Source organism: Zeus faber (assembly GCF_960531495.2).
Source record: "Zeus faber genome assembly, chromosome: 10".
In the NCBI taxonomy this organism is placed as follows: domain Eukaryota; kingdom Metazoa; phylum Chordata; class Actinopteri; order Zeiformes; family Zeidae; genus Zeus; species Zeus faber.
Window position 1 is genome coordinate 33,951,220 of NC_137199.1, and position 22,500 is coordinate 33,973,719.

Below are 22,500 nucleotides of genomic sequence, written 5' to 3' on the forward strand. Positions count from 1 at the left end.
CCACGGAGGAAACACCGAGGTAAACAAGGCGGCATTCGGGTCAGAATGAGGACGCAACCTTACCGTCCACCTCTGCCAAGCATCCTTCTTGCCAACGTCCAGTCCCTGGAGAACTAGATTGATGAACTTCGAGCAAGGATTTAATCCCAACGAGACACGAGGAACTGTTGCGTCTTCTGTCTGACGGAAACATGGTTGAACCCACTGGTGCCGGATGAAGCCAAACGTCCAGCCGAGTCCTTCTCCGTGTTCCGCGGCAACAGAACGGGGTAGTCGGGAAATCCAAAGGTGGAGGCATCTGCCTAATGGTAAACAACCGCTGGTTTCTCTCCCACTCCTGCTCGCCGAACCTGGAACAGCTGACCATCCTATGCCATCCATTTTATCTCCCCCGGGAATTTAGCACGGTCATCATCACAGCCGTTTATATCCCACCACAAGCAGACACCGACAGGGCACTGTCGGCCCCGTATGATGTGTTGTGCGGATTTCAAAACAAACATCCCGACGCGGCTGTGGTGGTGACTGGGGACTTTAACAGGGCCATCCTTAAAAAAGTTCTGCCTACTTTCCACCAACTCATCACGTGTGCCACCAGGGGAGATAGAACTCTGGACCATTATTACACACCGTACAAGAACGGATACAAGACCAGATCACCTCGGTGGTCATGAAGTGTTTTCGGGAGGCTGATTAAGGATTATATCTGGCTGACAGCCAGACTGGCAGACAAGCTGAAGGAGCTCGGACCGAATGCTCCGCTGTGTGCCTGGATCCTGGACTTCCTCACAGCCCGCCCCCAGGTGGTCAGGGTGGGGAAGCACATGTCAAGCTCCCTCACCCTGAATCCAGGGCTGCGTCCTCAGCCCCCTACTGTACTCCCCGTACACACATGACTGTGTGGCCAGGTCCAGCTCCAACACCATCATCAAGTTTGCTGACGACACCGTTGTCGTGGGCTGATCACCGACTGCGACGAGAAGGCCTACCGTGAGGAGGTGACTGACCTGTCACTCTGGTGCCAGGACAACAGCCTCCACCTGCACGTCAGAAAAACTAAGGAGCTGATTGTGGACTTGTGTGTGTGGACGCACACGCCCTTGGCGATGAATGGGACTTCTGTTCTTCTGTTGACGCAGCGAGAACAGAGAGACTGAGACTGAGTTTTTTCCGCAAGCCATTAAAACTGTCAATGCTAACCTCACCAGGGGTCCTCCCTGAGCCACACACATAGGCTCCACTACCTTATTGTACTGTATGTAGCATACTGTACCGCGTACTGTGTCACTGTTCAGGGTTGTTCGTGATGCCGTATTGCTGCGCCGTACTCTTGTATACTGTGCTGTATTGTCCCAAACACTACCTCACTTTATTCACATGCCACTTTAATTCACATGTCACTTTAATGCACATATCTGTATATACATTATTGCCTACTCCATATACATAAGCATATTCCCTCTATCTATTCCATTTTATTTAATTTTATTTTATTGTATTTTATTTTATTCTATATATTTTTATTCTATTCTATAAGTATTCGACTTACTGTATTACGTTTTTGGAGTCAGTTAGTTGGTCTATTAGAAATAAATTTTTCCTAGGACATATTGTTTGTTATCACCGGGTGCATTGTATTACATTTCACTGCATATATGTATTAAAGTATGTATATGTATGTGACGAATAAACCTCTTGAATCTTGAATCTTGAATCTTGAATCTTCAGTACATATATAGTGTGACGTTATGATTAACTATGATTAACATTTTATCATGTATCAGGTGTACTTGTCCTCTGTTAAAGGTTGTTTCCTGTTGTTTCTACTTGCTGCCAACAGACAGTACTGCTTTAGGGAAGTTTGGAGCCTTCATAAATCCAATGTGTCGCCCCCTGCAGATAGAAGAAGAGAACGCAGCCCTCCTGGCGGTGCTGAGCGACAGTCTGGACATGGTGGATGCTGAGGCGGTGTTTCCTGCTCTGGGAGATGAACCACGACACGACGAGGACGACCTTCCTCTGAACACGGGAGACTCCAACCGATCGCTGAGCTCTGAGACGGACGACCCGTCTTTGGTGAGATGCATGACATCACTTGCAGGGGGGGCTGCATGTGAACTCAAATTTGGAATAAAGATTTTAACTCTGAAGGACATGGATAGAGAGGTGATGTCGTAGTGACATCACATTTGCTTCCTGTTTCGATCCGTCTGTTTGCATTTGTTGAAATATTTTGTTATTCTCTCATTGTTTGGTGCTTCGCGAGCCATCATCGTGGTAACACTGGACCATTGGCAGGCTGCTGTGTAGTTCAGTTTGTGTTTGGATTTGGGCGACTCTGGTTGGATGTCTGACTGGTCCTGATGCAGAACCGGGTCAGGTCTGAGGCCTGAACGCTGACCCCTGCAGGTCTGTGGCTGGATTACAATGTCACATGCTTCGACTTGTTTTCTGATATTTTAACCTCTAGTCACAGTGTCTGTACTGGACAACAGACTTCACTGACAGGATTCAGATTCACTGACATTGTTAATAGTGGAGTTGATCCCTGAAGTCTGACTTCCTGTTTGCTGTGTTGGGGTTGTTGCTGCTGCAGATGATGACGTTCACAGCTAACGGCAGCTGTGGTGTTGAGCTGGTTGGACTGGTTCTGCTCCATTGTTTGGTTCCAAACAAACAAGCAACGTTCCCTCAAACCACTACCGTCTGGAAATATGGTCCTCAATTCCTACTTGTCAACCATCTCAGTGTCTTCTCAGTCAGTAATGTGAAAAAAGCAGTGATTCCCAGCTTCCCACTTCACCAAACCAGAACAGACTGGTTATGTAGGCTGTATTTAAGATTCAAGATTCAAGATTCAAGAGGTTTATTCGTCACATACATATACATACTTTCATACATATATGCAGTGAAATGTAATGCAACGCACCCGGTGATAACACAATATGTCCTAGGAAAATTTCTTTCTACTAGACCAACTAACTGATTCCTTAAACGTAATACAGTGTGTCGAATACTTATAGAATAAAATAAAAATATATAGAATAAAATAAAATAAAATAAAATCGAATAGATAAAGGGAATTGTCATGATCTCCGCCTTCTTCTACTTCCCCTCCCTCTCCTTACCTGTCCCATTAGTCCAACTCTATTCACCTGCGCACACAGCTGTTCCCGATCTTTAATCTAACCCCTATATATGCCTCACTCACCAGTCACCCATTGCCAGATTGTCTTTGATGCTTGCACCAGACTCTCAGCGTTCTCCGGACTGATTCCCTGCTACCGACTCTGCCTCGCTCCGACCACATATCCTGCCTGCCACTCCGCCTGTCTTCTGTCTGCACTCCTCGTTATCGGACCTGCCTGTCCCCGACGATGTATCCTGCCTGCCCCCTGCCTGTCTTCCGTCTGCTCTACAAATAAAAGACATTACCACATATCCCTGCCTGTCTTTGTGCTGCAATTGGGTCCTAACTACACCCGTTACAGTACAATCTGGCCAACAATGGACGAGGAGTTGCTGGCACGCCTGGGAAGGGTGGAGTCACAGCTCCAACACCAGGAGGCTGTCCGAGCCTCCACCTCAGCGGACGTGTGGCTAGCCAGGAGCAAGGACTCGCCCCGCTAGCTGCCCAGGTCCAGCAGCTCGCCATCGCTCTAAGTCAGTTCATCCCACCGCCTGCTTCCCCGGACCCACCTGCACCGGCCCAGCCTGGGTACTCCCTGGAGCCCCGGGTGGGGGTACCAGAACGCTACGGCGGAGACGCAGACGGCTGTAGTCCGTTCATTACGAACTTTTCCATCCTCTTCACTCTGCAGCCCCACATCTTCGCCTCCGAGGAAGCCAGGGTGGCGTTCACCGTAAATCACCTGACGGGCCACGCTCGGCTATGGGGAACGGCCGAGTGGGAAAGACGCACACCAGCCTGCTCCTCCTTCCACATCTTCGCCTCCGAGGAAGCCAGGGTGGCGTTCACTGTAAATCACCTGACGGGCCACGCTCGGCTATGGGGAACGGCCGAGTGGGAAAGACGCACACCAGCCTGCTCCTCCTTCCACGCCTTCGCCGCCGAGCTCCGTTCGGGGTGACATCACAAGGTCCCGATGCTGCTGGTGGTCTCCTGGGTCTCAGTCAAGGGTCCCGCTCCGTGGTCGATTACGCGATCGACTTCGGCACCCAGGCTCGAGTGAGCGGGTGGAACCCGGCAGCCCAGATTGACGCGTTCCTGATTGCATTAGCAGAGTACGTGAAGGATGGGCTAGTTCCTCAAGACCTGCCCACCTCTCTCGATGGCATCATTGAGCTTGCTTCCCATATCGACTGACACATCCAGGCCCGCCAGCGAGAGAGGCGTCAGATGCAAGTGGAGCGCCGCCCAGCAACCCGTCTACCAGGTTCCTCCGGGCCACCAGCTCTTCCGGCCCGTCAACCCACGAGTGAGGCCCCTCCCATGCGGGTTGGCCGTCCAGCCTCACCCCAGAGGAGAAGGAGAGACGCCGGGTGGGGAACCTTTGCCTCTACTGCGGTTTAGCTGGACACTACATTTCCGGGTGTCCGGTAAAAGGGCCGGGCTCGCCAGTGAGGGAGGAGGTCCTAGTGAGCCACACCTCCAAATCCCCCTCCAACCTACCCCCTCTGCCAGGCTCGGCTGCTCCTGCCCCAAAGCTCACATTCCCTCGCCATACTTATTGACTCTGGTTCCGATGTTAACATCATCGACGATAACCTAGCACGGCAGCTGGGTGTTGGTCGAGTTCTCCTGTCTTCTCCGGTACCTGCCACTGCCCTGGATCGCCGCCTCCTGGGGACAGTCACCAATCAGACAGTGCCCATCCGCATGCTCCTGTCCGGCAACCACCACGAGACGATACAGTTCTGCATCCTGCACTCACCTCGTCACCCTCTCCTCCTGGGGTTCCCCTGGCTCCGGCGTCACAACCCACACCTCGACTGGACCACAGGGGCTATTCTGGGATGGAGTCCTGCGTGCCATCAGGTCTGCCTGAAGCAAGCTGCCGCACCTCAGCCACCCAACAGCTCCAGCTCTGCACCCGACATGTTGGGGGTCCCCGCCGAGTACCTCGACTTCAGGGAGGTCTTTAGCAAGGCCAAGGCGACATCCCTTCCCCCGTACAGGCCGTACGATATTGCCGTCGACCTCCAGCCCGGCTCCACCCCCCCCCAGAGGCCGCCTGTACTCCCTGTCCGCCCCGGAGAGAGAGGCCATGGACACCTAAATTAACGATGCCCTGGCGGCGGGCATCATCCGTCCCTCCTCATCCCCGGCAGGAGCGGGCTTCTTCTTCGTGGAGAAGAAGGACAAGTCGCTTCGCCCCTGTATTGACTATCGCGGTGTCAACGACATAACGGTCAAGAATCGCTATCCCCTGCCCCTCATCTCATCAGCCTTGGAACTCCTGGAGGGGGCCACGGTGTTCACCAAGCTCGACCTACGCAACGCCTACCATCTGGTCCGGGTTCAAGAGGGGGACGAATGGAAGACGGCGTTCAACACTCCCTCCGGTCACTACGAATATCTGGTGATGCCCTTTGGTCTCACCAACGCCCCCGCCGTCTTCCAGGCCCTGGTCAATGACGTGCTCAGGGACATGCTCAACAAATTCGTCTTCGTGTACCTCGACAACATCCTGATCTTCTCCCGATCCCAAGCAGAGCACGTCCACCACGTCCAGACGGTCCTGCAGCGCCTCCTGGAGAACTCACTCTTTGTGAAGGCGGAGAAGTGTGAGTTTCACGTCCTGTCCATCTCCTTCCTGGGGTACCGTGTAGGGAGGGTGACCATCCAGATGGACTCCACTAAGGTCACCACCTGGCCCGCCCCGGACACCCGCAAACAACTCCAGCGCTTCCTCCGTTTTGCCAACTTCTATCGGAGGTTCATCCGAGGCTACAGCACGGTGGCTGCCCCCCTCACAGCCCTAACTTCCTCCAAGGTGCCGTTTCGGTGGTCCAACGACGCCTTCCTGGCCCTGAAGGCACGGTTCACTTTAGCCCCCATTCTGGTATTGTCTGACCCCGAACGGCAGTTTGTGGTTGAAGTGGACGCCTCCGACGTAGGAGTCGGAGCTGTTCTGTCCCAGAGAACCGCCTCCGACCAGAAGCTTCATCCCTGCGCCTTCTTTTCCAGGCGTTTAACCCCGGCCGAGAGGAACTACGACATCGGGAATAGGGAGCTTCTCGCCGTCAAATTGGCCCTGGAGGAGTGGCGACACTGGCTAGAGGGAACCCAGCTGCCGTTCCTGGTGTGGACCGACCACAAGAACCTGGAGTATATCCAGTCCGCCAGGAGACTGAACTCCCGTCAGGCCCGTTGGGCGCTCTTCCAAACAAGGTTGAATTTCTCCCTCTCCTATCGGCCGGGGTCACGCAATATCAAACCTGACGCCCTGTCCCAGCAGTTCCAGGAGGAGGAGGAAGACGCTGCTGACCCTGACACCATTCTACCGTCCTCCCGTCTAGTTGCCACACTCACCTGGGAGGTGGAAGAGAAGGTCAGAGCCGCCGCCCAGGACCAACCTGGACCCAGCGCATGTCCGCCCGACCGTCTGTTCGTCCTGCCTGACGTCCGAGGTTCTCCAGTGGGCCCACAACTCCCGACTCACCTGCCACCCGGGGATCCAGCGGACGAAGGAGGTCGTCAAGCGTCGCTTCTGCTTGCCCTCCCTGGGTGAGGACGTCCGAGGGTTCGTCAATGCCTGCCCCACCTGTAACCAGCACAAACCCTCTCTTCTTGCTCCTGCTGGTCTCCTACACCCACTGCCGGTTCCTCATCGCCCCTGGTCTCACATCTCCGTGGACTTCGTTACCGGTCTGCCACCGTCTAGCGGCAACACTATCATCCTGACCGTGGTGGACCGGTTTAGCAAGATGGCTCACTTCGTGCCCCTACCGAGGCTCCCGTCGGCCAAGGGCACCGCCAGGCTATTATTGTACCACGTCGTCCGCCTCCATGGCATCCCGGTAGATGTTGTATCCGACCGGGGTCCCCAGTTCGCCTCTGTCTTTTGGAGGGAGTTCTGTGCGCTCCTGGGGGCCACCGTCGGCCTCTCTTCAGGGTGCCAGTCCAACGGCCAAACAGAGCGGAAGAACCAGGAGATGGCGATGGCCCTTCGCTGCATGACATCACAACACCAGTTGTCCTGGTCCGAGCAGCTTTTGTGGGTGGAATATGCCCACAACACCCTGACCAGTTCGGCCCCAGGCCTCTCCCCCTTCCAGTGCGCCTACGGCTTCCAACCGCCTCTGTTCCCGGCCCTTGAGAAGGAGGCTGCCTGCCCATCCATCCAAGCCTTCATTCGCCGCTGCCGCAGGACCTGGGCCCGGGCCGCCCTCCGAGCCGCTGGCCACAACGCCTCTGCCGCCAACCGTCGCCGCTCCCAGGCCCCGGAGTACCAGCCGGGCCAGAAGGTCTGGCTCTCCACCCGGGACCTCCCCCTGAAGGTGGACTCTAAGAAGCTGGCTCCTCGGTTCATCAGCCCATTCAAGATCGGGAAGGTCGTCAACCCGGTGGCAGTGCGGCTCAAGCACCCCAGGTCCATGCACGTCCATCCCACCTTCCACGTGTTCAAGGTCAAGCCAGTCCGGGAGAGTGCTCTTGTCCCCTTGGCGCCTCCCCCGCCTCCTCCGCGCTTCATTGACGGGGGTCCTGCCTTCTCTGTCTGCCGTCTCCTACGTTCCCGCCCGCGTGGGAGAGGCCTGCGGTACCTGGTGGATTGGGAGGGTTACGGCCCGGAGGAGAGGTCCTGGGTCCCTGCAAGGCACATTCTGGACCACACCCTCATCAGAAGGCTCCGCCTTCTTCTACTGCCCCTCCCTCTCCTTACCTGCCCCATTAGTCCAACTCCATTCACCTGCGCACACAGCTGTTTCCGATCTGTAATCTTACCCCTATATATGCCTCTCTCACCAGTCACCCATTGCCAGATTGTCTTTGATGCTTGCACCAGACTTCTCCGGACTGATTCCCTGCTACCGACTCTGCCTCGCTCCGACCACGTATCCTGCCTGCCACTCCGCCTGTCTTCTGTCTGCACTCCTCGTTATCGAACCTGCCTGTCCCCGACGATGTATCCTGCCTGCTCCCTGCCTGTCTTCCGTCTGCTCTACAAATAAAAGACATTACCAAATATCCCTGCCTGTCTTTGTGCTGCAATTGGGTCCTAACCACACCCGTTACAGGAATAGGCTTATGTATATGGGATAGGGAATTATGTATATACAGATGTATATGTACAGATGTATATACATTTACAATAATTTATTTAACCCTAACCTAAACCCTAACCCATCATAGATATGGATTTATATTTATGGAACTGCATCAAGCATTATTGCTACACTGCTAGTAGTTGCTGCATTAGGAGGAGCACACTGAAGACCCTGTTTCGACGTTCAAGCTGGAAACAGTGGTCGCAGCATCTTGCATCATAATGCAACATAATGCATCATAATGCATCATAATGCAACATGATGCATCATAATGCAACATAATGCATCATAAAACACAGAATGTCTTGCATGTTGTTGCATTGGGATCTCTTTTATGCAGCTGTTTATTTCTTATACTGCATTGCTGCTGCGTGGTGACAGTGTATTCTGGATGTTGCTCTCATGGCCACTGTCGTAATTCCTCTTTTAAGTCTGTAGTAACAAAGATCTCTAATGTAAAACATATTTTGATTTCAAAAGTAAAAGTCCCATATTGTGAGAAGTTTCTGGTCAGAGGTCATGCTGCCACCTAAAGGAGAGTGATGGTATCTCATTATGGTAGGGACCTCCTGCCTCCCATTTAAATCACTGCTCTGCATGATTGGAGGCGCCCTCTACTGGCCACAGCTGCCACTGCAGCACACCGCTTTTCTGCCAACAGTATGTGTACGTTTGCACATGGGTCTTAATGTGAATGGAATTCTGTGTGTGTGTGTGCGTGTGTGAGAGTAGCGCCATTCATGTGTGTGTGCATTGCTCTGAACAAGCCTCCATTGAACAGTGCTTCACAACATGGAGATTGTGGCGCCGCCCCCTGCGGTCGCCTGCGCTGGCGCTCCGGTTGACTTTTGCACATTTTAGTATTTTTTTCAGTTTTTATCATAATGTACACCAAAAAAGCATTGGCAGTTACCTCATACGACCACGATGCACTCATGGATATAAACATTTCCCTAAACAAACAACTTTGGGACTTTTTATCCGTGGAAGCAGAGTGACCGGTGGAAATCCTACACGGGAACACTGTCAACAACAACAACAAAAATGGAGCCGCTGTTCCACGAGCGGGCCCACGGAGGAAACACCGAGGTAAACGAGGCGGCATTCGGGTCAGAATGAGGACCCAACCTTACCGTCCACCTCTGCCAAGGATCCTTCTTGCCGACGTCCAGTCCCTGGAGAACAAGATGGATGAACTTCGAGCGAGGATTAAATTCCAGCGAGACACGAGGAACTGTTGCGTCCTCTGTCTGACGGAAACATGGTTGAACCCACTGGTGCCGGATGAAGCCATACGTCCAGCCGAGGCCTTCTCCGTGTTCCGCGGCGACAGAACGGGGGAGTCGGGGAAATCCAAAGGTGGAGGCCTCTGCCTCATGGTAAACAACCGCTGGTGTAACCCCGACAACACCAAGTTTCTCTCCCACTCCTGCTCGCCAAACCTGGAACAGCTGACCATCCTATGCCGTCCATTTTATCTCCCCCGGGAATTTAGCACGGTCATCATTACAGCCGTTTATATCCCACCACAAGCAGACACCGACGCAGCTCTGTCGGTCCTGTACGATGTGTTGTGCGGATTTCAAAACAAACATCCTGACGCGGCTGTGGTGGTGACTGGGGACTTTAACAGGGCCAACCTTAAAAAATTTCTGCCTAATTTCCACCAACACATCACGTGTGCCACCAGGGGAGATAGAACTCTGGACCATTATTACACACCGTACAAGAACGGATACAAGACCGTCTCGCTCCCTGCTTTCGGGAAATCTGACCAAGCCGCGATCTCACTGGTTCCCGTTTACAGGCCTCTGATCGCGTGAGAACTGGTGGTGACGAGGGAAGTGAAGCGGTGGACGGACCAATCAGAGGCTGCGCTTCAGGATGCTCTGACTGACGTAGACTGGGACATGTTCCAAACAAGTTCCATTTACATCAGTGAGTTTACGGAGGTGGCAGGAAGTTTTGTAACTACGCTAGCAGATAGCATCATTCCCACGGTGAAAGTTCGGATATTTCAAAACCAGAAACCGTGGGTTGATAAATCCATCCGCTGCGCTCTGAATGCTCGCACGGCCGCTTACAACGACCGTCTTGTATCTGGAAATATGGACTATTACAAGGCAATCTGCGGAGGGCGGTGAGGAACGCTGAACGGGCGTACAGAGAGACCTTGGAGCTACAGATGGAGCGGGGGGACACGCTTGTGGGAGGGGCTGCGGACGATCACGAACTACAAGAGCAGCCCCTCCCCAGCCACGAGTGTGGACGCCCCCCTAGCCAACGAACTGAACTCCTTTTATGCACGGTTCGAGTCTGGCAACAACACCACTATCTCGCCGGCTAATTGGAGTTATACCGCTGGGGATGAACGCGCACTCTCAGTGTCCGTGCACGAGGTCAGGAGGGCTTTGATGCGGGTGAACACCAGGAAAGTTGTGGGCCCAGATGGCATATCTGGGCGAGTACTGAAGACCTGTGCTAACCAGCTAGCCCCGGTGTTCACCACAATATTCAACATCTCCCTGGCTGAATCAGTGGTCCCTTCCTGCTTCAAGAGGTCCACCGTCATTCCTGTCCCGAAGATCGCCTCTCCTGCCTGCCTGAATGACTACCGTCCGGTGGCCCTCACCTCCGTGGTCATGAAGTGTTTTGAGAGGTTGATTAAGGATTACATCTGCGCCTCCCTCCCCCGCACCTTGGACCCTTTGCAGTTAGCGTACCGGCAGAACAGATCCACGGATGACGCGGTTTCCCAGGTACTGCACACCATGCTCACGCATCTGGATGGCCAGAAGGGGGCCTGGGTGAGAATGCTGTTCATCGATTACAGTTCAGCCTTCAACGCCATAGTCCCCATCAGACTGGCTGTCAAGCTGAAGGAGCTCGGACTGAACACTCCATTGTGCGCCTGGATCCTGGACTTCCTCACAGCCCGCCCCCAGACGGTCAGAGTGGGGAATCACACGTCAAGCGTCCTTACCCTGAATACAGGATCCCCCCAGGGTTGCGTCCTCAGCCCCCAACTGTACTCCCTGTACACCCATGACTGTGTGGCCAGGTCCAGCTCCAACACCATCATCAAGTTTGCTGACGACACCGTTGTCGTTGGCCTGATCACCGACTGCGATGAGAAGGCCTACAGGGAGGAGGTGGCTGACCTGTCACTCTGGTGCCAGGACAACAGCCTCCACCTGAACATCAGCAAAACTAAGGAGCTGATTGTGGACTTTAGGCGAGGACCACAATCGAGGACGCCAGGCCCTTGGTGATTAACGGGATTTCTGTTGACAGGGTGAGCAGCTACAAATACCTGGGAGTCCACATCACAGAGGACTTAACATGGACTTCACAAACAGACACTCTGGTGAGGAAGGGGAGGCAGCGTCTTTACCACCTCAGGCAGCTGAGGAAATTCCTGTTCTCGGTGAGGATCCTCAAGTCCTTCTACTGTGGAGCAGTGGAGAGCATCCTGACAGGCAACATCACTGCCTGGTTTGAGAGCTGTACTGCTCAGGACAGGCGGGACCTGCAGAGGGTGGTGTGTTTAGCTGAACGTACCACTGGAACTTCCCTACCCCCCTTGCAGGAGGGGGCAAGCAAGGCAAGCGCCTCCGCACACACAGCGCGAACAGAGACTGAGACAGAGTTTTTTCCCGCAAGCCATTAGAACTGTCAATGCTGACCTCACCAGGGGTCCTGATTGAGCCATACACATAGACTCCACTCCCTACTGTACTATATGTAGCATACTGTACCGCATACTGTGTCACTGTTCAAGGTTGTTCGTGATGCCGTATTGCTGCGCCGTACTGTTGTATACTGTGCTGTATTATCCCAAGCACTACCTCACTTTATTCACATGCCACTTTAATGCAAATATCTGTATATACATAATTGCATATTCCATATACATAAGCATATTCCCTCTATCTATTCCATTTTATTTCATTTTATCTTATTGTATTTTATTGTATTTTATTTTATTCTATATATTTTTACTTTATTCTATAAGTATTCGACTTACTGTATTACGTTTAAGGAGTCAGTTTGTTGGTCTATTAGAAAGAAATTTATCCTAGGACATATTGTGTGTTATCACCTGGTGCGTTGCATTACATTTCACTGCATATATGTATAAAAAGTATGTATGTATATGTATGTAACGAAAAACCTCTTGACTCTTGAATCTTGAATGTTGAACAGCAGATCACTGATATCCCCCTGGCCTCCATGTGTCCCTCCATGTGGCCCTCCATGTGGCTCTCCATGTGGCCTCATGTGGCCTCTATGTGGCCCTCCATGTGCCGCTCCATGTGGCCCTCCATGTGGCCTCCATGTGGCCTCCATGTGGCCTCACACCTTGGAGGCCACACAGTGGATACTACTGATGCAGATGTTTATGTTTTATCAAATGGTATCCAGGTTGAAACACACACACACACATGTGTTCTGATGAGATTTCTCTGTTTCTCTGTCAGCTGAAGAAGCTGCTGCTCACTCCGCCCAATGTGCCCACTGGCAGCGACGCACACAAAGATGGGTGCCACGCATTTCGCCATGGCAACAGGAACTTCCTGCTGCGGCCGGTCCGACCGCTCCTCAAGGTACGAGAGGTCAACGAATTAAAACTGGAGTGGAGCACCGGTTACCGTGGTTACCTCGTACTGGGAGCACTGCACCCTGGATGACGTAGTTTAGTTTGAGTGGTGTTTTACTTTAGTTCATTTTAATTGGTTGGATGTCAGACTGGTCCTGATGCTGGATGAGGGGACTCAAGTCAATGACATTCAACAAGGCTTGATATCACAGTGTTGCCAAAGCACATTGTACAGATAATACAGTACAGACTAATAATATTAATAATAATAATAATAATAAGAAGAAGAAGAATCATTATAATATTATTAATAATAATAATAATAGTAATAATAATAATAATAATAACAATAACACTGAAGGAGATTATAATCATGTGTAACAGTTCCAACTATGAAGTGATTAGTTTGTTTCAAAATAACAATTTAAGATTCAAGATTCAAGATTCAAGATTTTTATTTGTCACATACATATACATACTTCCATACATATATGCAGTGAAATGTAATGCAACGCACCCGGTGATAGCACACAATATGTCCTAGGAAAAAATAAAAAATAAAATAAAATAAAAAGTAGAAAATTCCTTTCTAATAGACCGACTAACTGACTCCTAAAACGTAATACAGTAAGTGGAATACTTATAGAATAAGATAAAAATATATAGAATAAAATACAATAAAAATAAATTGAAATAAAATGGAATAGCTAGAAGGAATATGCCTATGTATATACAGATATGTGCATTTAAAGTGGCATGTGAATTAAAGTGGCATGTGAATGTGAATAGTGTGAGGTAGTGTTTGGGATAATACAGCACAGTATACAACAGTACGGCGCAGCAATACGGCATCACGAACAACCCTGAACAGTGATACAGTATGCGGTACAGTATGCTACATACAGTACAGTAGGTAGTGGAGCCTAGTGCATGGCTCAGTTAGGACCCCTGGTGAGGTCAGCGTTGACAGTTCTGATGGCTTGAGGGAAGAAACTCCGTCTCAGTCTCTCTGTTCTCGCTGCGTGACTGCGGAGGCGCTTGCCTGACCGCAGCAGCTGAAACAGTCCGTTGTTGGGGTGATGAGGATCCTTCATGATCCTACGGGCTCTGCTACTACACCTCCTGGTGTATAACTCCTGCAAGGGGGGGAGGGTAGTTCCAGTGGTACGTTCAGCTGAACGCACCACCCTCTGCAGGGCCCGTCTGTCCTGGGCAGTACAGTTCCCAAACCAGGCAGTGATGTTGCCTGTCAGGATGCTCTCCACTGCTCCAGAGTAGAAGGACTTGAGGATCCTCACGAGACCCGGAATTTCCTCAGCTGCCTGAGGTGGTAGAGACGCTGCCTCGCCTTTCTCACCAGAGTGTCTGTGTGAACAGTCCATGTTAAGTCCTCTGTGATGTGGACTCCCAGATATCTGAAGCTGCTCACCCTATCGACAGAAGTCCCATTATTCCACAAGGGCGCGTGCGTCCTCGATTGTGATCCACGCCTAAAGTCCACAATCAGCTCCTTGGTTTTGCTGACGTTCAGGTGGAGGCTGTTGTCCTGGCACCAGAGTGACAGGTCAGCCACCTCCTGGCGGTAGGCCTTCTCATCGCAGTTGGTGATCAGGCCCACGACCACGGTGTCGTCAGCAAACTTGATGATGGTGTTGGAGCTGGACCTGGCCACACAGTCATGTGTGTACAGGGAGTACAGTAGGGGGCTGAGGACGCAGCCCTGGGGGGATCCTGTGTTCAGGGTGAGGGAGCTTGACATGTACTTCCCCACCTTGACCACCTGGGGGCGGCCTGTGAGGAAGTCCAGGATCCAGGTGCACAGCGGACCATTCAATCCTAGCTCCATCAGCTTGACAGCCAGTCTGGTGGGAACTATGGTGTTGAAAGCTGAACTATAATCAATGAACAGCATTCTCACATAGGCCCCCTTCTGGCCATCCAGGTGCGTGAGCGTGGTGTGCAGTACCTGGGAGACCGCGTCATCCGTGGATCTGTTCTGCCGGTACGCGAACTGCAACGGGTCCAAGGTGCGGGGGAGGGAGGCGCAGATGTAATCCTTAATCAGCCTCTCGAAACACTTCATGACCACCGAGGTGAGGGCCACCGGACGGTAGTCATTCAGGCAGGCAGGAGAGGTGATCTTCGGGACAGGAACGACGGTGGACCTCTTGAAGCAGGACGGGACCACTGATTCAGCCAGGGAGATGTTGAATATTGTGGTGAACACCGGAGCTAGCTGGTTAGCACAGGTCTTCAGTACTCGCCCAGATATGCCATCTGGGCCCGCAGCTTTCCTGGTGTTCACCCGCATCAAAGCCCTCCTGACCTCGTCCACGGACACTGAGACTGTGTTCGCAGCCCCTCCCACAAGCGTCTTGTGTCCCCCCGCTCCATCTGCAGCTCCACGGTGTCTCTGTACGTCCGTTTGGCGTCCCTCACCGCCCTCCGCAGATTGTACGACGCCGCTTTGTAGTTGTCCATGTTACCTGATACAAGTCCGTCGTTGTAAGCGGCCGTGCGCGCATTCAGAGCACAGCGGATGGATTTATCAACCCATGGTTTCTGGTTTGGAAATATCCGAACTTTCACCGTGGGAACGATTTCATCCGCGAGCGTAGCCACAAAACTCACTACAGCCTCCGTAAACTCGCTGACGTCACTTGAACTTGTTTGGAACACGTCCCAGTCTACGTCAGTCAGAGCGTCCTGAAGCGCAGCCTCTGATTGGTCCGTCCACCGCTTCACTTCCCTCGTCATCACCAGATCCCGCGCTATCAGAGGCCTGTAAACAGGAAGCAGCGAGATCGCGGCGTGATCTGATTTCCCGAAAGCAGGAAGCGACACGGGCTTGTATCCGTTCTTGTAAGGAGTGTAACAATGGTCCAGAGTTCTGTCTCCCCTGGTGGCACACGTGATGTGTTGGTGGAAATTCGGCAGAACTTTTTTCAGGTTGGCCCTGTTAAAGTCCCCAGTCACCACCACAGCCGCGTCGGGATGTCTGTTCTGAAATCCGCACAACACATCGTACAGAACCGACAGAGCTGCGTGGGTGTCCGCTTGTGGTGGGATATAAACGGCTGTAATGATGACCGTGCTGAATTCCCGGGGGAGATAAAATGGACGGCATAGTATGGTCAGCTGTTCCAGGTTCGGCGAGCAGGAGTGGGAGAGGAATTTGGTGTTGTTGGCGTTACACCAGCGGTTGTTTACCATTAGGCAGACGCCTCCACCTTTGGATTTCCCCGACTCTCCCGTTCTGTCGCTGCGGAACACGGAGAAGGCCTCGGCTGGACGTATGGCTTCATCCGGCACCAGTGGGGTCAGCCATGTTTCCGTCAGGCAGAGGACGCAACAGTTCCTCGTGTCTCGCTGGAATTGAATCCTCGCTCTAAGTTCATCCATCTTGTTCTCCAGGGACTGGACGTTAGCAAGAAGGATGCTTGGCAGAGGTGGACGGTAAGGTTGCGTCCTCATTCTGACCCGAATGCCGCCTCGTTTACCTCGGTGCTTCCTCCGTGGGCCGGCTCGTGGAACAGCGACTCCATTTTTGTTGTTGTTGCGAGTGTTCCCGCGTAGGATTTCCGCCGGCCACTCTGCTCCCACGGATAAAAAGTCCCAAAGTTGTTCGTTTAGGGAAATTTTTATATCCATGAGTGCATCACGGTCGTATGAGTTAATTGTTGATGTTTTTCTGGCGAACATTGTGATAAAAAAAGGAAAAAAATACTAAAGAGTGAGAAAGTAACCGGAGCGCCGGCGCAGGCGACCGCTAGGGGCGGCGCCACTATCGCCATCCGCCAAATAATACCTAATCTAACATTATTAAGTACACTGTCTGCTACAACACACCCCTGCAAATATACACACCCACATATACACATAAACTGTATTAATATATACATATATATATATATATATATATATATATATATATACCTGTACACTAGTCTCACAATACCAGACAATGAGAGATCACTTACCAACCGTCTGGGTATTTCTAAATGCAAGTGAGAACGGCGGTAACAAAGCTTACAACCAGACCTTACATTGTACAGCAAATGATGCTCTCCTCCCATTGGAGGATATGGCCACGCCCTTTGTAACACGGAGAGAGCTTTTTAAAACACTGAAAATGGATGTCCCGAGCACTGTAAGATATTATCATCATTGTCTGACCAGTGATGGACACTCTTCACCAGGTCCCCGGGCACATTCTGAATGGTGCCCACTGCTCCTGGCTGTGCCCCCGGAGGAAGGACAAGCCAAGGATGGGTCAAATGCAGAGGCCTCATTTCACCGGCCACCATCCAAAGCATGTGTGTGTGTGTGTGTGTGTGCGTGCATGTGTTGTAGTGTGGTGTGCTGTGTGGCAATTAAAGATTCTTCTTCTTCTTCTTCTTCTATTATTTTAACATCCATGGTGGGGGTACGACCGTGTGGACTAGAACACACAGCTTGAACCACCGCACCACAGGAAGGACTGCCCTAAAGACTTCTGATTGGTTCTGCAATGCAGGGGTTTTTTAACTCTCTAATTATTTCCACCAACTTTTAGCAACTAGGGCTGAACGATTTAAGAATATAATCTGAATGAGTTAGGGTGGACCAATATTGAGATTGAGATTTAGTATGCAATTTTTTTTGGTTCCTTATCTTCTGTATAATTCACTAAACACAAGCAATAAATCATGAGATGAATTGATATGAATGTCATATCTTAATTAAACTTTTAATATTAAAATATAATATAAAATAATAATATATATATAATAATATGATAATAAAATATATATAATAAAATATTAATAAAATAAAATGAATGTATATAAATATAAATAAATATAAATAAAATGATTGATCAAATCTGTAAATTTACATGAAAAAATATGCAGAGTTTCAGCAGAAATGTATTATTTTTTATAAAAAATGTTGTGCGCATGCGTCCACATATGAGGAGCGCTGCTCCATGTGCTCAGGGACAGCTTGTTGCTCCTTCAATAAAAAAAAGTAATAAATAAGGTGGTAAAACAAAACAACAAGAGTTGTGGAACAGGCTCCATTGGGACAGCAGCACAGGGTCAGAGCAGGGGTCACAAGCAGGGGTCATGGGCAGGGGTCACGGGCAGGGGTCAGGGGGAGCCCAGAGGGTTAAAACAATGGCTTAATGAGGTGGGGGGGGTAAGAGAGTCACAGAGAAAGTGTCGTCATGACGCTCAGCCTCGTTACGTAAGAACAAGTCAAATCAAATACCCCATCGCTGATGCGCATCTTCGGTACCGTCGGAGAGTGAGACAGCTGCGCAAAATGCTCCATGACCGCCCCCTCGTGCCCATGTCCCACCGCTGAGCAGGGCACCCTGCAGTGGTTTGGGGAGGGGGGGGGGTCCGCAGCGCTCTGTGCTCTACCAACAGGACGGCCATCTTGTTTTGATCAGTGATGTGGTGGAATTGGCCATTTTTCTGTTTGAATAGGGTGAAATATTTAGTTATGATTGTTTAGAGATTTGTTCTCTGTCTCTACCTGTCTCTCTCTCAGTTTCAGGGACATTTTTTTTCACTGTACTGATGCTGTGTGTGTGTGTGTGTGTGTGTGTGTGTGTGTGTGTGTGTGTGTGTGTGTGTGTGTGTGTGCGTGCGTGCATTCGTGTGTGCTTGCGTGCGTGCGCTCAGCTGTCTCAGGACAGGAAGCCGCGATACGTGCGCCCGTCCAGCCGTCTGTGCACGGAGCTCCACCGCCACCTGACCACAGCTCTGCCCCCCGACAGCGAAGAAGATGAGGATGAAGAGGAGGAGGACGATGAAGACGAGAGCGAGTCAGAGGAGGAAGAGGAGGGGGAGTCTTCATCCAGTGATGTGGAGCGGGCGGAGCCTCAGCCGGTCGAGCCTCAGTTTACCTCACAGCGCGAGCTGCAGTCGGTGGTGGAGCTGATCCGTTACATGCACACGTACTGCATTCCCACTCGCAAGCAACAGAGCTGGGAACGCCGGGAGCCGCCAGGGGGGGCACGGGGCCGCCCCGGACCCCCCAGGCCTGAGGCCCCGCTCTCCAGGCCACCCGGCCCCACCCCCAGGAGGGCCCCGCCCTTCTCCAGGAGGCGTGAGCCCAAGGCCTACTCGCTGCTCCGCGAGCTGCTGGAGCGGAGCTCCTCCTTTGACGTGAGCAAGCCTTACAGACTGCACAGCGCCCCCTACGCCCAGCCGCTCCACTGCCCCCGAGGAGGCTCCGCCTCTCTGCCCTCCGCCCCGCACCCCAGGGGCTCCTGTGACACCTCTCCGGACCCCCGCACCCCCAAAACAGAGCCGGGCAACGGGTCGTCCTGTCCCCACTCCCCGGAAAGGCGGACCCTGCCACAGGTGGAGGCGCGGGGGGGCGAAGCCTTCCTGGTGAGGCGCTCGCGGCGCTTGGCCTCCTTCCCCAGTCGATTCGCCAAGAGGCTTCGTCTCGGGAGGGGGAAGTGCGGGGAGGGAGAGGGGGAGGAGAGAGAGGAGGAGCTGGGGAGCAGGGGGAAAGGAGGAGAAGGAGACGGTGCTCCAGAACAACTGAAGGAGGAGGAAACCCTCAGGATGAACCAGGGTGAGAGCACAGACACACAATAAGAGGGATTAGAGTGCACATGAGCACACTCTGTCACGTGCACACTCCTGTCTCTACTGCTCTGACTGGTGTTTCTCCTGCAGCCAAACGAGCGAATCTCAGTCTGCCGCTGCCGCCCAAGAGCACAAGGTGAGACTAAAACTAGTGACATAGAGATAAACTAGGGAGTAGTCAACTACTGAGGTGTGCTACTGAACTACTGACTGATATAGAACTAAACTACTGAGATATAGAACTAAACTACTGACAGATATAGAACTAAACTACTGAGATATAGAACTAAACTACTGACAGATATAGAACTAAACTTCTGAGATATAGAAATAAACTACTGACAGATATAGAACTAAACTACTGACAGATATAGACCTAAACGTCTGAGATATAGGACTAAACTACTGACAGATATAGAACTAAACTTTTGAGATATAGAACTAAACTACTGACAAATATAGAACTAAACTACTGACAGATACAGAACTAAACTACTGAGATATAGAACTAAACTACTGACAAATATAGAACTAAACTACTGACAGATACAGAACTAAACTACTGAGATATAGAACTAAACTACTGACAGATACATAACTAAACTACTGAGATATAGAACCAAAATACTGACAGATATAGCACTGAACTACTGACAGATATAGAACTAAACGTCTGAGATATAGGACTAAACTACTGACAGATATAGAACTAAACTTTTGAGATATAGAACTAAACTACTGACAGATATAGAACTAAATTACCGAGATATAGAACTAAATTACTGAGATATAGAACTAAACTACTGACAGATAAAGCACTGAATTACTGACAGATATAGAACTAAACTACTGAGATATCTAACTAAACATTGACAGATATAGAACTAAACTACTGAGATATAGAACTAAACTACTGACAGATATAGAACTAAACTACTGATGGATATAGCACTGAACTACTGACAAATATAGAACTAAACTACTGACAGATACAGAACTAAACTACTGAGATATAGAACCAAAATACTGACAGATATAGCACTGAACTACTGACAGATATAGAACTAAACTACTGAGATAAATAACTAAACTACTGACAGATATAGCACTGAACTACTGACAGATATAGATCTAAACTACTGAGATATAGAACTAAACTACTGACAGATATAGAACTAAACTACTGAGATATAGAACTAAACTACTGACAGATATAGAACTAAACTACTGAGATACAGAACTAAACCACTGACATATATGAATCCCACCAGAGCTAGGAGAAGCCAAACAAGTTGAAAAAACATTTCTTGATGGAAAATGAGATTTTTCCAGATTCGTGTTCCTTTGTAGGCTTTTTTATCTCAGCGTGTTTTAAAAACCGAGTTTGATTCATAAATAGTAAAAAAAAATTAAACTGGAGTTAAATATTCCTGTAAGATGACATACATACGAAACACAGTTCACTTACTGAGCAGCAGTCAACAACGCCGATCGATGGTTTCCTTTAAAGCAAGCGTGTGATGTCAAGTCACAATTTGAAACCGTTTTGATAGCGTTGAACCTTGAAATATCACGTGTTTTATACACACATGTAGACAGCATTGTGGTGGGGGTGTGTCACTGACGTCACCGTCACTTCCGTAAACAAGATGAGGCTCCGGTTTCACTTGTCTGAAAACTCTGGTTGATTAGGAGAAGCGGGTGGAGGAAGATCTAAATCATATTGCGGACCTTAATCTGACCAGTGCGATCCAAGTCAGTGTAAGCTGCACCACAGGACTTCATTTTCCACGACGATAGTCAGTTCTCCCACAGCGACGCTGAATCTGATATTAGTCGGATTTGGAGAACATTTCAAACAGGGGATTTCAACCCGAATGTAATGATGAAACTGAATATTTTCAAGAACCACAGAAAAATAAATTCCACTTTTATAAAACATGTTTATTCTTACTGTTATATAAAAGCTTTTTTCAAAACAAAAATATGTTCAACATTCCCTCAAAACACAAGAAAAAGCAGTGATTGGCCCGTTCCACAGTATGTTAAGTAGCCATGTGGCTTTGGCTCCCCCATTTGCATTCTGGGAGCTGAATGAAGACGAGTCTCGGCGAAACGTTCAAGGTGATTATCTCAGAATCACAATTTGCCACACCCTTGTCACTAACAAGTCATAGCTTTAAAAATATTTGCTTGATTCGCACAAGTGACACCTTGTTTGGAAGCTCTGATTCTCCTCTTTCAAATGATGCGGGGGGAAAAAAAGTTGAAAGCCGCCAAATGACCCTAAAGTATGCAGTGGGTCACATATAGCACTAAACTGCTGAGATATAGAACTAAACTACTGACAGATATAGAATCAAACTACTTACATGCAGTATATAGAATTAAACTACTGACAGATATAGAATCAAACTACTTACATGCAGTATATAGAATTAAACTACTGACAGATATCAGACTTTTAGGAAAGCTGCTACATTATGTTTGAAGCTCTTTTGCCCTCTTTTCTTTTTTTAACCCTCTCTCCATCCCTTCACCCTGTCTGTCTGTCTGTGTCTATCTGTTTGTCTCTCCAGAGAGTCTCAGTTCAAGTCCTTTGAGCAGACGGTGGATCTGTGTGGAACTGCAGGTAGGACCATGTCCAAATCAGTGAAACAATAAATTTTATGTTATTTGTTATTGAGATAGTGGCATAAAATGAACATGACATAAAATGAAAAAATATGTAAATAAAAATAAAAAGATCTTTCGAAAATTAATCGTAGCCAAAAATGACAAAAATGTTGTGATGGTGACAGCCCTAATGGATCCATGTTTCCATGGAAACCAAACTCAGAAGCACCCCCAGTATCTTCACAATCATGGAATGATTTTGATAAGTGAATTTTGATAAAAAATGTTCTGTCCGTCCCCCCACCTCCCCCACCCGCCGCACAGGCCTGACCCCGCCCACCACGCCCCCCCACAAGCCCGTGGAGGATGAGCTCTTTAAACCTGCCGATGGAGCTCCATCCCCCGCAGCACGGCTGAGCCGCGCCTCCCGGCGACGAAAGCTTCCGGAACAAACAGAGCTATACG

At 50.1% G+C, this 22,500-nt stretch overlaps 1 protein-coding gene across 1 annotated transcript in view; it reads left to right on the forward strand.

The window, feature by feature from the left end:
* ppargc1b (peroxisome proliferator-activated receptor gamma, coactivator 1 beta) overlaps nucleotides 1–22,500 on the forward strand; it is a gene marked incomplete at its 5' end in the record, with an annotated part of 44,058 nt that overhangs the window by 14,324 nt on the left and 7,234 nt on the right. Inside the window, 6 exons of the mRNA XM_080008277.1 lie at nucleotides 1,900–2,076; nucleotides 12,714–12,839; nucleotides 18,502–19,405; nucleotides 19,510–19,555; nucleotides 21,999–22,051; nucleotides 22,360–22,500. The exon at nucleotides 22,360–22,500 is cut by the window's right edge and continues 385 nt beyond it. Coding sequence (XP_079864403.1) covers nucleotides 1,900–2,076; nucleotides 12,714–12,839; nucleotides 18,502–19,405; nucleotides 19,510–19,555; nucleotides 21,999–22,051; nucleotides 22,360–22,500 — 1,447 coding nt within the window. The remainder of the gene's footprint in view (nucleotides 1–1,899; nucleotides 2,077–12,713; nucleotides 12,840–18,501; nucleotides 19,406–19,509; nucleotides 19,556–21,998; nucleotides 22,052–22,359) is intronic.